The sequence below is a fragment of the Salmo salar genome, chromosome 09 (assembly GCF_965601325.2).
Source record: "Salmo salar chromosome 09, fSalSal1, whole genome shotgun sequence".
Taxonomy (NCBI): Eukaryota; Metazoa; Chordata; class Actinopteri; order Salmoniformes; family Salmonidae; genus Salmo; species Salmo salar.
Window position 1 is genome coordinate 87673013 of NC_138299.1, and position 15321 is coordinate 87688333.

Consider the following 15321-nt stretch of genomic DNA (forward strand, 5'->3'; position numbering starts at 1 on the left):
ACTGATGACACGACACACAAACATAGCTTTATGGGCTACAGAGTTTATGAACAGTTTATGCATTATGCAAGCCTGACGTTTCAATAAGTCTCAATTAATAAAAATGTTGACATTTGTTGACTCTATATTGTTGAACACAAATGTTGAATGTTTTCAACCCTAGCCTATAAAACGTGTATAATACAGTAGAGCAGAACATGTTAAAGGTGGTATTACCAGGCTACCACTAGCCTACTATTTATTATTTTACCTATTATTTTTTCAACATTTACATATCAATGCAGGCACATTGACAGGTGCATGGATCTGTCAAGTGTTCAGAATCATTTGTGCAATGCACAAGTGTTCTAGAGTGTAATAACCAATATATATATATATATATATATATATATAAAGGTTGTTATTAAAGCAAATAATATGTGACTTTAAGATACCATTATTAGTAGTATTAGTATTATAATTGCACCAGTACTGAGTAATCTTTCAGACTTTGTCAAGAGTTAACTGAATATAGGCCTGCTCTGAGGCTCTTTGTGGACACATGACATCATGAAACAAAATAATGCAATGAACTAACTCAATCAAGAAAAATAGTGCTTGACAAGGAATCAAGTCTTGCCCAGTTGACACATTTTATTTAAAGTGGCTTTAACAGCAGGTAAGTACAGTGTGTCCATACTCCATATTATAATGTCATGGTAGGAACACTGATGACGTAATTAATCTACTCTGGCGGAATTCCTTCTCCCTCCGATATCCCAGAATTCACAGCGTGACCTGCAGTATTGACAAAGAAAAGAACGACAGAAAACAGGGTGGGCTCTGCAAAACAATACCCCCACAAATTGACGACAATAAGGTAAAACACTTCTATTTGCAACATTTTCTATGAATTATTCAGATACAGATGCCATTTTTGGAATGACATTGCTTGTGTCAGCTAGCCTGTCACCAAAATAGCTACGGTTGCCAGTGAGGTTCGCTTGCTAGCTAACGTTAATGCGTCTTTGTTTTGATGGCTAACGACGTTATTTGGCAGATCATGGTGAACGTAACGTTAGCTATATAAACATCTGGTGTACAGTCAAGTTGGAAAGCGTTCATCCCCCAATCACTCAGCTAGTTACCTAACTACTTTGTTATGTTGATAGCTAACTAGCTTGTTATTGTTATGAAATCTGTGTAGCTAGTTAGCAAGCCAAACATAATTTGGCATTAATCAGCAACACGTCACTAGCATGGATTGACTGGAGTGCAATATATTTAGTCTCAGCTATTTAGCTAGATCGTATAATGTCGTATGTAACGTTACCTTTGGATTTGTAAAGTAACTAGTGAACTAGCTAAGATTACTGTTTAAAATGTTGCTATTCAGCTAACATATTTTGGAACAAAAAGTGCCTAGCTACAGTAAAGTTTTCAGTGTTAATAATTTAATTAATCACTTAGTCGATATTTTGTCCTCTGGTGCGTTATTCAAAGTTCACAAAACTATTGCGAAACAATTTCACACAGGGCTGGGTTTCGTCCAGTTCTGAAATTCTCCAAGTAAACAAAACATGTTCACGTGATTAGCCATGTTGAGGCAGAATTTAACTAGCTATGTTATTGAAAGAGAGAATCCACATAGGCCTACTGCAGATTTTAAGCTACTGTAACACCCCCAACAATAGGCTATTATTAAGATACTATTTACATACAGCCTGACTAATATTTACAGATTCTTGCCATTTCAAATCAAATGAAAATACGTTTGTGACCACACCACAAATGCTTTAATCTTGATGTTTGCCCGTTGTATTGTACACAGGTCCTGGCATTGGTACAATGGAATAACCTCCAACTCTAAATTAATACAGTCTCCCTTATCATATTACATGAAAAGTTCATGAAGGGATGAAATATGGATTATAAATATTTACCATCATCATATACAGTACCAGTCAACAGTTTGCACACACCTACTTATTCCAGGGTTTTTCTGTATTTTTACTATTTTCTAAATTGTTGAATAATAGTGAAGACATCAAAACTATGAAATAACACATGTGGAATCATGTAGTAACCAAAAAAGTGTTAAACAAATCAAAATATATTTTATATTTGAGATTCTTCAAAGTAGCCACCCTTTGCCTTGATGACAGCTTTGCACACTCTTGGCATTCCTTCAACCAGCTTCATGAGGTAGTCACCAATGCATGCATTTCAATTAACAGGTGTGACTTGTTAAAAGTTCATTTGTGGAATTTCTTACCTTCTTAATACATTTGAGCCAATCAGTTGTGTTGTGATAAGGGTATTTTTGTATTTTTTAAATTTATTTCACCTTTATTTAACCAAGTAGGCCAGTTGAGAACAAGTTCTCATTTACAACTGCGACCTGGCCAAGATAAAGCAAAGCAGTGTGACACAAACAACACAGAGTTACACATGGGATAAACAAACGTACAGTCAATAACACAATATAAATGTCTATATACAGTGTGTGCAAATGTAGTAAGATTAGGGAGGTAAGGCAATAAATAGGCCATAGTGGCGAAATAATAGGGGTGGTATACAGAAGATAGCGCTATTTGGTAAAAGACCAAGTCCATATTATGGCAAGAACATCTCAAATAAGCAAAGAGAAACAACAGTCCATCATTACTTTAAGACATGAAGGTCAGTCAATGTGGAACATTTCAAGAACTTTGAAAGTTTCAAGTGCAGCCTCAAAAACCATGAAGCTCTATGATGAAACTGGCTCTTATGAGGTCCGCCACAGGAAAGGAAGACCCAGAGATACCTCTGCTGCAGAGGATAAGTTCATTAGACTTACTAGCCTCAGATTGCAGCCCAAATAAATACTTCACAGAGTTCAAGTAAGAGACACATCTCAGCATCAACTATTCAGAGGAGACTGTGAATCAGGCCTTTATGGTCGAATTGCTGCAAAGAAACCACTACTAAAGGACACCAATAAGAAGAGGAGACTTGCTTGGGCCAAGAAACACGAGCAATGGACATTACACCGGTCCTTTGCTGGTGACACTGTCTGTGATTTATTTAGAATTCAAGGCACACTTAACCAGGATGGCTACCACAGCATTCTACAGCTATATGCCATCCCATCTGGTTTGCGCTTAGTGGAACTATCATTTTGTTTTTCAACAGGACAATGACCCAACACACCTCCAGGCTGTGTAAGGGCTATTTGACCAAGGAGAGTGATGGAGTGGTGCATCAGATGACCTGGCCTCCACAATCACCCTACCTCAACCCAGTTGAGATGGTTTGAGATGACTTGGACCGCAGAGTGAAGGAAAAGCAGCCAACAAGTGCTCAGTATATGTGGGAACTCCTTTAAGACTGTTGGAAAAGCATTCCACGTGAAGCTGGTTGATAGAATGCCAAGAGTGTGCAAAGCTGTCATCAAGGCAAAGGGTGTCTACTTTGAAGAGTCTCAAATATAAAATATATTTTGATTCTTTTTTTTTGGTTACTACATGATTCCATATGTGTTATTTCATAGTTTTGATGTCTTCACTATTCTACAATGTAGAAAATAGTAAAAATAAAGAAAACCCCTAGAATGAGTAGGTGTGTCCAAACTTTTGACTGCTACTTTATAACTGTATACACAATTAGTAATTAATCTGTGGTGTACTTGATTGGAATGAAGTCTCACCACTGAGACTGTTGTTGTTTACCAGGGTGCAGCACTACATTATGCTGCTAAGGAGCTGAGGGTGAGTGGGAAGGGCCATCTGCACGTGAGGGGAGGTTACAAACCTGCAGAGCTTCCAGAGAGAGGGCCCTGCCAGACACATCTGCAGAGCTTCCAGAGAGAGGGCCCTGCCAGACACATCTGCAGAGCTTCCAGAGAGAGGGCCCTGCCAGACACATCTTCAGAGCTTCCAGAGAGAGGGCCCTGCCAGACACATCTGCAGAGCTTCCAGAGAGAGGGCCCTGCCAGACACATCTTCAGAGCTTCCAGAGAGAGGGCCCTGCCAGACACATCTGCAGAGCTTCCAGAGAGAGGGCCCTGCCAGACACATCTTCAGAGCTTCCAGAGAGAGGGCCCTGCCAGACACATCTGCAGAGCTTCCAGAGAGAGGGCCCTGCCAGACACATCTTCAGAGCTTCCAGAGAGAGGGCCCTGCCAGACACATAGGACGAGAGAAAGGGACTGGGGAGTGAGCTCAGCTGGAGCCAATGCAGCAGCAGAGTGGACAGCCTGAGCTAGTGGAAGGAAGCCTTCCCGTGTTCGTGTTCCCCACAGAGCTTGTCTTCTACGCGGACGAGCAGACCTCCCACAAGCAGGTTCTCACCCTCTACAACCCCTATGAGTTCGCCCTCAAGTTCAAAGGTAAATAAAACATTGGGTTTCAATATAACAAGGTATTGATATAAGAACCATTTTAGGCATCAATTAAGAATTCAAGAGAACCACATTGATACTATAGAGTATACACTACTCATTCACGGTTTATTTTCTCGGTCAGTGCTATGCACAGCGCCCAACAAGTATACCGTGGTGGATGCCACCGGAGCTGTCAAACCACAGTGCTGTGTTGACATGTGAGTAATAAGCTTACTATTACATGTCATAACTAGGACCATCAGTTACCCTCCTTTAAGGCATATTAATGAAGGACATGATATTCATGATGTGCCCTTGCAAGCCTGAGTGCAACTTATGAAATAGCAAGCAATGGTAGGGAATTATTTAATTGGAAGCAAGCTTCTGCTTAGAAAATGCAGTCATTCCAGTCAAATATTCTTATCGTTCCCTTGTATTTTCCTCTGTGTGTCTGTCTGTGTTCTCAGAGTGATTCGACACAAAGATGTGCGGGCCTGTCACTATGGGGTGTCTGATAAGTTCCGGCTTCAGGTGTCTGAGCAGAGCCAGAGGAAGGCCCTGGGCCGGAAGGAAGTGACGGCCACTCTGAGGCCCTCGGCTGCCCAGGAGCCCCCCAGCCCCCGGCCCCAAGAGGAGGAGCGACAGATGAGGGAACAGCTAGCAGATAGCGTCTTCTTTGAGCAGACCACCTTCCAGACAGGTAGGAGTATGACTCGCCGTTGAAAAGGGATATCTCACCCAAACTTAGCTATCAATACCTATTAAGTGTGTTATGTACCCTGAGACCAAAAATATATCATTAAACATTATGCAGGCTACATTTGTTGTTTAGGTGAACTAACTGAAATGGAGGCACTGCATGTCATTATATTGTCCTGACACTAGGTGGTGCCAGACACCAATAAAATACAGGAGTGATCAAGTGAGAGCAGTGGATTGTGATGGTGTGTGTGTGTTGTACAGAGAGCCGCTCTCAGTCTGGGGGCCCAAGCCTGCTGACGGTGCTGTTGGGGTTGGTGTGTATGGCTGCCCTCATGCTGCCCACCCTTGGGGAGCAAGAATCCACTGTGCCTGTCTACCTCCACTTAAGTGTTACCAAGAAACTTGTAGCTGCTTACGTTCTAGGTGAGCCAGGGGGAGAGAGCAAACCCTTGATGAACAATTGCATGCTCGCTATGTTTCATTCTATCACCAATTTCAATGGATATGAATTGATAATACTTCATGGGAGTCACTCAGCCCACACACGTTGTAATCAGCGTCCCAAATGGCACCCTATTCCCTATATAGTGCACTACTTTTGACCAGAGGCCGATAAGCCATGGTCAAAAGCAGTACACTAAACTAGACTATGGGGTTTGCTTTGATTACTCTTGTTCTATCCATTCTGTGTGCGATACTGCTGGAGCCTAATCCTGCTGAGAATTGATTGTTTATCTATGTTACAGGTCTTCTTACAATGGTTATCCTGCGTACATGAAGTGCTATGGGGGCTGGAAAGAGAGAACAAGGAGAAGAGGATTCAAAAGAGAAGGGAACATTCACTCACCCAAGGCAACTACATGCTTGAAAGGGTAGTGTTGAGGGGGAGGGGGTATCCAGTCAATTCCCCATTCCTCTGTCCCAAAAACATACATTTAATTGTTTTGAAATAAAAACATAATACTGACTGATACAAAGCAAGAGACCTCTGATGCAGCGGGCACAGAAATAACATTCTGGAAGGAGGGCATTGTGTGGGTCTGTGGCCGTGGGAGGAAGGGCTTGTATAAAAACATGGGTCATTAAATTGTGTTTGACTTCATATCCTGTGTCTGTGTGGAGTTCCATGGCCATTAAGTAACAGACAAAAGTTAAGTTGGCGATTTGAAGTTGTGATTTCATGTACATAAAGGTGCAATATGTAGAAATTGCTCTGCCATTTCCTGGTTGCTGAAATTCAAATAGTCTGCCTAATTTGTTTGTGACAAAACAAGCCATGTTTAGTGTAGAGAATCATTGTTCCATCGAAACAGCTGTGATATATATTTTCAGTAACCCAAAATATTGTTTCAGCTGTTTGAAGCTGTTTGAAGCTTTTATGGTCTAAATTAAGACAAACTTACCGGGAAGCATAGAAATAGTGCACATAGAACAGATATACCGCTTCAGACTTTTTCAGTGAGTGACAGCTATAACTCACATTTCAATGTGAATTTGGTCAGGTCACCTAAAAAGTTACATATTGCAGCTTTGTCATTAAAAAGCTTTTATGGTCTTCACCTGTAACCACATCTTAATATTGTCTGCTTAGAATAAAACAATGTACTCTTTTGTAGCTAGTATTGACTGAATCTGACTAAATGCAGTTACATGCACGTGTGGATACTTTTCTGAATGGAAGTGTTACTTTTCCAGACGCAATATACAAAACAAAAAGGTTTCAAATGTGACCAAAGGAAATGTCCTCTTCCTATGAAAGACATCAGTTTACTTGCTGTACAATGTCAATGTTGTTCCATCAAATGCCTAATAAAAAGTCTTGAATCAGCACAAGGCGATCTCTTTATACTAGTCTGATCAGTTCAGCACTTGTGAGCCAGTGATGAGGGATCCACAAGTGACTGGAAGCTTGGGACATGGCTACAAGGCCAAACACATTATGAAGAAATGGGCAGCAATAACTCCCTCCTGCATAGACTTCCACCGTACCTTACTTCATTGTTAACTTGCAGATACGGGTTTTTTTTTTGCACCTTACTCTGAAATTTGATGAGTCGGTGCCTCTAGGGCAGGGAGCATCAACTTGATTCAGCCACGGGCCAATTTTTTTCTTGAGCAGATGGCCAGAATATATATTGCAGATTGACCGCAAGAAGCCCAAACAGATGTTTGACTTAAACAATAATTTCAAACCTTGCTTACATTTGTATAAGATCACATTTATCAGATTTTCTTTTTGCTCAACTTAGACCAAATAAAGCCTTTTTACTGAATGTTTTTCTATGATTGCGTTGCTTTGTGTACACAGGGCTCATCTGCAAAAGAGACTTTGGTCTCAGCAGGACTCCAGTAAAAAAGGTTCAATTGGAGAGAAAAAATAAAATAAAATAAAGTGTAAATTCAAAGCATTATGAAGAGGCCAAAAGGAAATGAGCAAGACATTTAAACATTGCCAACAACCAAGTCATTGAATGGAAATATAATTTATTTACCCTCGTGGTCAAATTAAAAGGCGCAGGGGGGGGGGGGGGGGAACCTTTGGCAAGCAGTCTAACAAGTCTACCACCCGCCCATATACACTTAATTTATCTTATGCCCTAGACATTCAGACTAATTGAAAAATGAACAGGATATAATCAAAAATGTAAAAAAATTACACAAATTACATTGACAGCAGTGCACGCACACCTGATCAACCAGCTTGCAGTTTCTTAAAGACATTCAGTATTCATAAACACCGTTTAATTTACATATGTCGAAGATTTATAATCACTCTTGTACATGAAGTCTCCCACTCCCTTCGTAAAGACGCCATACCCTGAACGAGGGGAAAATATCAAATTTGAGAGTTGAACTGAAATTACTTACCCCAAACGTTTTACAGCGGCCTTAAAATGAATTTGTGAATCACTGAAGTTTGCCTTCTCAGTTCCCCTGATAACTATTTGGTATTGCAAATGTTATTCATAACCAACCAATCCAGTGACACATCCTACACTAAAAGCTTTTAGGACAAATGTTGACCACAGTAGACAGACATAAGCCCACTCACTGAATCCCTTTTGAAATGGCACCATGTTCTGTCCTCTACCTCAGTGTGCTCATCCTAAACCAATCTATTGTTTTAATTTCAGAGTATTGAGAATACGGTGAGCTATTCTGTTCAATATAAAAACGCAATAATGTAGCCTAAAAAATAAAATAAAAAGTCTGTTACATTTACAAAGTGACTTCAAACAAGAACACAAATTATTTTCCTAAAAGCGTCAGAAGTAAAAAGTAAATTTAGTTGCACATCCTGCAGGTCTCCAGATACATCCAGGCAGTAGGATTCAGAGACCCCAGTCTGTAGTGTTCAAATCAAGACTGAACCCCCCCACCCGCCCCCACTAAAATGATAGCCCACATCTTGGTGACTACTGAGGATATAAACTGAAAACTGTTCTTTCAGTGTAAGGACAAGTAGTAACATTTCCAATCCCCTCGAGAGAATTGTCAGTTCACTGTTGAAGCCCTGTGTCCGCATTCATCACTCAGCCAATCACAAACATAAAACAAATGACACATTGACATGAAAAATTATATACAGACTTACAAACAAGAACAACAATAAGTTATATCCTTTCATTCATACAAGCCCTGCGGACAGTTTGATCACACCAAAAACACCTGGAGAATTAGTTTTCTATAGAGAAAACAGGAAAACTGACTTAGTGAGTGACTTTCTCCATCCAGTGCTTAGTCCCACCAGTGTGAAGATGGAAAAGAAAGTAGGGGATGGGGCTGGAAGCTGACAGTGAATGTGATGCAGGGTAGACAACTTGGCTGTTCTGGTCACTGTGGGGCTAAGCAGCACCATGTAAAGGATCCATATCTAGCTACTGTTCTCATAGCGTCGCACTAGTCTACTACAGCATGGTGTGTCCACAGCTCACATCCAGGGCTTTGGTTTCCTTTCAATGCAAACACACCAAGACTCTCCTCCCCTAGCAAACAGCATGGGAAGGGATTCCCACATTAGCTAAAGCAAAGTGATTGGGGGGGGGGGTGTCGTACAGTTGAGGTGGCTTTCGTGCCTTCACTCTTGTTTAGTCTCATGTTCCCTTGTTCATTTTGGGGAGTGGTCCTGGAGGGGGTTGAAGGGAGAGTTACTGGAGGAAGGAGACTCAGAGATGCCCTCCATCTTAGATGGCGAGCCAGTGGAAGAACCCACACTGCTGAGGCTGCCGTCCAGCACGTCTGGCAGAGAGAGACTGGTGAGAGGAAAATACCCATTTCAACAAGCAAACTGTTAGATATTCAATGACAATGTGATAATGTTCATCATATGGAGGTGCAAGGTTTAGCCTAATGGCAGAGAGGGAACTGAAACTGTTCAACTTGTGAAACAAATAGTCTTGTCAAGAGACCATTGGCAGCCAATGCTAAACAGTTGTAAAATGTGTTTGCAGGGGTAGCTTTGATCAAATCTGAGGAACACTCACCAGGAGGTGAATTCTGGCAGTTGGACTTGGGGCGCAAGTACATCAGAGGACAGAATTGTGGTGGTCCCCTGGAAGAGCCTCTTTGGCTGGCTCTCAGTCTCCATCATCTCCCCTACAGAAGACAAAGACAGGTCATCAATAGAGAACCAACATCCATAGGACATAACACCAAGTCACAAAATGCCCTCTCACCCTAAGCTCCAAACTTCCAACAGTTAAAGGGGCTGATGTATGCATGTACAGTGCATTCGGAAAAGTATTCAGACCTTGACCTTTTCCACATTTTGTTAAGTTACAGCCTTATTCTACAATTGGGGCGGGACATTTTAATCAATCTACATACAATACCCCATAATGACAAAGCAAAAACAGGTTTCAGAAATGTGATCACATAAGTATTGAGACCCTTTACTCAGTACTTTGTTGAAGCGCCTTTGGCAGCAATTAAAGCCTCATCTTTTTCGGTGTGACGCTTCAAGCTTGGCAGGCCTGTATTTTTTGACTTTCTCCCATTCGTCTATGCAGATCCTCTCAAGCTCGGTCAGGCTGGATGGGGAGCGTCGCTGCACAGCTATTTTCAGGTCTCTCCAGAGATGTTCGAACAGGTTCAAGCCCGGGCTCTGGCTGGACCACTCAAGGACATTCAAAGACCAGTCCCAAAGCCACTCCCGCGTTGTCTTGGCTGTGTGCTTACTATCGTTGTCATGTTGGAAGATGAACCGTTGCCCAAGTCTTAGGTCCTGAGCATGTTTTCGTCAAGGATCTCTGTACTTTGCTCCATTCATCTTCCCTCGATCCTGACTAGTCTCCCAGTTCCTGCTGCTGAAAAACATCCACAGCATGATGCTGCTACCGCCATAGGGATGCTGCCAGGTTTCCTCCAGACTTGACGCTTGGCATTCAGGCCAAAGAGTTCAATCTTTGTTTCGATCAGACCAGAGAACCTTGTTTGGGAGGTTCTCAGCTCTAGGTAGATTCTCGGTGGTTCCAAACTTCTTCCATTTAAGAATGATGGAGGCCATTGTGTTCTTCGGGAACTTCAATGCTACAGAATTATTTTGGTACCCTTCCTCAGATCTGTGCCTCGACACAATCCTGTCTCAGCGATCTAGGGACAGTTCCTTCAACCTCATGGCTTGGTTTTTGCATTGACATGCACCATCAACTGTGGGACCTTATACAGACAGGTGTGTGCCTTTCCAAATCATGTCCAATCAATAGAATTTACCACAGGTGGACTCCAATCAAGTTGTAGAAACATCTCAAGGATAATCAATGGAAACAGGATGCACCTGAGCTCAATTTTGAGTCTCATAGCAAAGGGTCTGAATATTATATATTTTTTATATATTTCCAAAAAAGTTCTAAACTTGTTTTCAGTTTGTCATTATGGGGTATTGTGCGTAGATTGAAGAAAAAATATTTTTTCTTCAATTTTAGAAGGCAGTAACATCACAATAGGTGGAAAAGGAATATTCTCTGAATGCACTGTATGCCTGCATGAGACATACCAAGTATACAAAACATTAAGAAAACCTACCTAATACTGAGTTGGGTGCAATTCCATTGATCGAAGCCACAATGTACAATATTAAAGCTAGAAAAGGAGCAGGTGGTCTTAATGTTTTGTACACCCCATGTGGCATTAACAATGCCTTTTGACCTGTGAAAGAATACAGAAGGGTCGGCCCACCTTTACGTTTGATGGGCCCCAGGATGCTGGGCCTGATGCAGTGAATGGGGCTTTGGCTCCGCCGGCTAGAGACAAGAGAAGACCGCCAACGAGGCAACATTTATAGCAGTGACTCACTAATTAAACTGATGAATAGTGTAATGACAATGTGGTGTATGACTATGAATGGCAGTTGTCAGTGATAAGAGCTAGCCCTAGTCAGAGCACTCACCTGAAGCGTCGCGTTGGGCTAGGGATAGGGCTGGGGGATAGACCGTGGCTGCTCACCAGGATTTGCAATGAAGGGGAGAAGCACTGCTGCTCATTGGAGAGGAAAATATTATGATTAGCCAGGACTCTGCCAGAGATACCTTTCTGGTTCCATCTGCCAGGCATCAGTACTAGAGTTGCAGTGGATGCACATACCTTTTTCCCTATCCCTCTAGTAGGGGATGGGGCAGGGGACACGGGCATAAAGTCAATCCGCTTTGGAGACGACGATGCAGATTTCTCAAAGTCATTGTCGCTCTGTGGGGGGGTTGCACAAGGAAGATTGTAATCTGCATAAATGTAACAATTCATTCTACTACACAGTGGTTGGAGGAGTATTATACTCCCAACTGATTCTGTTCTTCAGAGAACATTGGCTGTAGCATGTTATTGGTCACACTCCCTACAAAGAGAGGAGCTCTCACTGGCCCAGGGCAACAATGGGGAGGTAGCCCATCAAACCAAATGCACAAACTGAAAGTCACCATCACAAACAGTACTATTCTTAATTTAGTGCACTACTTTAGTTGACCAAGGCCCAAAGGGTTCTGGTCAAAAGTAGTTAACTATGTAGGGAATAGGATGCCATTTGGGATGAAGCCCAATTTATCTTACATGCTAGTGTTCTGCCTAAATACATGAATGCTGAAGTGGTGAGAGCCTCAAATGGTGGAGTGCATATGCCTACTGTTTGTGGAAGAGGAAATCTCCTTGTTACCATGGGAGCGTTATCATTTCTCACCAGGCTCAGACTCTCCTCCCAGGACTGGCTCATCTGCATAGCTGCTTGAACCTCCCTATGGTAGACACGAAATGCATCTAAACAAACCACAACCTTTTTTCCTTAAAGGGTTGAGCCAATGACAATCAACCACAGTTATTGACAAAGTACACAATATCATATGACAGAGTGGTACATAAATAGCTTACTGTCTTGAAGGCCAATAAACTGAATTCCATCACCAACTGGCTATCCTCAATGCATGAGTCTTACCGTTCATGGGCAGTCTCTCTGTTCATCAAATCTACACCTTCCTCCTGTAAGAAGCATAGACAGGAGGTTGGTGAGTGACATTATGGTGTCTTACCTACGGCTCAAACAGTCTGACAGAAGTCCAGTCAACAGTTGTTGGAGAATATTACAAAGTCAGACCGCTCTGAGACCATGAGTTCTGAAATAGTGCACTATGTAGGGAATAGTGTGCCATTTAGACATTGAAATGACAAACCAAATCTAAACTATAGAGATGCATTTATAGTCTCTTCACTCTGTACAGCTTGCTAACAGTCATTACATTTTACATTTACATTTTAGTCATTTAGCAGACGCTCTTATCCAGAGCGACTTACAGTAGTGAATGCATACATTTCATACATTTTTTTTTTTTTTCTGTGCTGGCCCCCCGTGGGGCCAGCATCAAATTCCAAAAACAATCGATAGAAGACCTTTTTGCACATTTTGACAGCAAGGAAATAATACATTTTAAGTGCAGTCCTTGCCTGCATGTTTTGCAGTCACACACTCCCTATGGATAAGGGGGTGACATGCAAAGCAGCTAAAATAATAGCTTGGGCTAATGAGCGTGAAATGCAGTCGTACTTACCTGTTTGAGCTGATGAAGCCTAGTGCTGGGGACGCGAATGGGCGATGAAGGGACCTGCGAGATGGACTTCAATGAATCACCCAGTCTATAAGATATTACTTAGTAAGAGTACAAGCATATTATTTTGATTATACTCTTCATTTCCATACTATATTAGGGCGGTTGACAACAGTGGTGCTGTTTCTCCTGCTGCATAGAATCTCACTCTGGAACACCTGGGAATGTTCACTAGAAAAGGACAGACACGTTAACACCGCCACGTTGGTGTCCTAAATGGCACCCTATATAGTGCACTACTTTTGACCAAAGTAGTGCAATGTAAGGAATAGGGTGCCATAGGGCTCTGGTCAAAAGTTGAGCACTATATAGGAAATAGGATGCCATTTGGGACATATACATTGACTACAATGCGCCAAGTGTCAGAGTATTATACTACCAACTCAGCCTGATCTCGAGAGACTGGTGGCCTTGTTAACTCTGCTGGTTTTCTGTTGCATGACTGAATTGTCCACACGCCTCACAGCAGAGAAGGTAGTTGAATGATGACTAGATCGCAAGTCTGAAGGTATGTGAAGTGCAGAGTGATACAAGTGAGAAGACATTTTCTAAAAACCTTAGGCCATTTATCATTGGGGCACTGTTGGAACGTCTCAGTTGTCCGTCACTCTGAACTAGTGAAGATGGGATTTCGAGGTCCAATTCCATCTTCTCTTGATTACTCATCCTGGTGTCCTCTTTTAGCTGATTCAAGATGTCTTCAGAAACGCCTGCGACGTTCCAGGCCACCCATGCGAAGCTACATGGTGATGCAAAGCAACGTTCTATGTAGGCAACTACACCAATGTTGATTGATGGATCTGAAAAACACCGACATGAATTGAGCAAACATAGCCCACCTGTGGAGTTAACCAGCAACAAGTCATGTTTGTTTAGGCTCGTGCAATTTTCTATTGGTTTAAGTTCCAGCAAGTGACACCCGTGAATATTCTTCCGGTTATCTTTGGCTAAGGCAACTTCTAGTATTTGTTGCTGCTAGCTAGCAAGCGAATCAGAGCTCACACAGAACCCTGGCCTGTGCTAGTTAGCTTAGCTATCTACAGACAATGCCAAGTTGCTTGCTAGCTCTGGTACTTGCTAATTAAACTAGCTAGTGAGTTAACTTTAGATAGGGCAGGGTTTCCCAAACATGGTTTTCCCCCGACAGAGTTAGGGAAACCCTCTTCACCGCACTTCGATACAAAGCGATTTTCGTAGCAGGTTAGGAGAGCATTTTCGCTAGATAACCCTTTACCTAGTCGTAATCTCAGTCTCATAACCTGTTAGGAGAGGAGGGGGGGAGGCACTATTTCGATATCAAAGTGCGTGAAAATAGTGGTTCCCAGTTAACGTTAGTTTGTCTCGAGGAGCAAGCAAATGATATGTAGCCAACTGTTTAGAAAGACAGGTTAACGTTAACCAAATGAATCCATGTCGACAATTGAAACGATACAAACTACATAGTTCTTTTGGATTGTATAACGACGTCTCGTTATCAGCTTGTATATAGAACGGCAAAAGCTATTTAACGTGAGTTAGCTCGAAGATAATGGGATATCAAACCAACTGGCTAACGTTAGTTAACGGTAACGTCAGCTAAATCAAATGGTGATGTGATGATGAAGCTATGCTAGTTTGAAAATTACATTACCATGTTCAGAGGTTCATCAACCTACATAACTTGTATAGTTCTCCCTCAGCCATATATCGTGCATTTCCCTTCACAATACTCTGAAAAAGTGTCGCTAGCTGCTATAATCGATGACCAATTTTGTTAATCAATCTGCTACTGGAACAGCCGAAAACGCTCCACCAGTACCAAATTTCCCGCCCCTTTTGGTGCTTTCAGGCTGACCGACAGCAGAAGGATCCAATAAAAAGTATTTCATGTGCCCGTTTGAAAGGCAGACAATTGACCAATGGCTGCAGCGACTGTGTTATTTCCTGGAGACGTCATACATCCCAATTTTCTACTTATCTGAATTTACGGTGTTGATCAATTGTTATGACGGGTCACCCCTCCAGACACTTGATCCATGTAATGTGTGCAACATGTCAACTTCAAACGTTTGTTACATATTGTTGACGATAGAAGGGCAGCCATGGCCTTACTGCATAGTCTTCTGGAAGAGAAGGCTTGGGCCTATGTAATAAATATACAGTGGATAAAATTGTACGTAAATGTTCATCAATCAATTACATTCTAGAATT

At 42.0% G+C, this 15321-nt stretch overlaps 2 protein-coding genes across 11 annotated transcripts; one reads left to right on the plus strand and one right to left on the minus strand.

Moving 5' to 3' along the window:
* The first annotated feature begins 732 nt into the window (after positions 1–732).
* Positions 733–6871, plus strand: mospd1 (motile sperm domain containing 1). Of its 4 annotated transcripts, none has more exons than XM_082956025.1 (7): positions 733–859; positions 3154–3579; positions 3693–4348; positions 4485–4560; positions 4810–5042; positions 5306–5467; positions 5791–6871. In XM_082956025.1, exons 3-7 carry the CDS (start codon positions 4195–4197, stop codon positions 5820–5822), a joined length of 657 nt encoding a protein of 218 aa, XP_082812151.1. In that variant the 5' UTR covers positions 733–859; positions 3154–3579; positions 3693–4194; the 3' UTR covers positions 5823–6871. The 4 variants fall into 4 exon arrangements, with proteins under 4 accessions (XP_082812151.1, XP_082812153.1, XP_082812152.1 ...); XM_082956027.1 differs by having other exon boundaries at positions 3154–3575; XM_082956026.1 differs by having other exon boundaries at positions 3154–3423.
* A 637-nt stretch (positions 6872–7508) lies between these two features.
* On the minus strand, positions 7509–14992 carry pabir2 (PABIR family member 2). Of its 7 annotated transcripts, none has more exons than XM_082956024.1 (11): positions 14762–14992; positions 13688–13931; positions 13224–13302; positions 13075–13128; positions 12465–12508; positions 12213–12267; positions 11627–11728; positions 11433–11518; positions 11222–11286; positions 9529–9640; positions 7509–9297 (listed from the first exon to the last, which is right to left on the minus strand). In XM_082956024.1, the coding sequence occupies exons 2-11, from the start codon at positions 13795–13797 to the stop codon at positions 9153–9155; spliced, it is 852 nt and encodes a 283-aa protein (XP_082812150.1). In that variant the 5' UTR covers positions 13798–13931; positions 14762–14992; the 3' UTR covers positions 7509–9152. The 7 variants fall into 7 exon arrangements, with proteins under 7 accessions (XP_082812150.1, XP_045580059.1, XP_045580058.1 ...); XM_045724103.2 differs by having other exon boundaries at positions 12159–12267; XM_045724102.2 differs by having other exon boundaries at positions 7509–9283; positions 12159–12267; positions 14787–14960.
* Between the last annotated feature and the right edge of the window lie 329 nt (positions 14993–15321).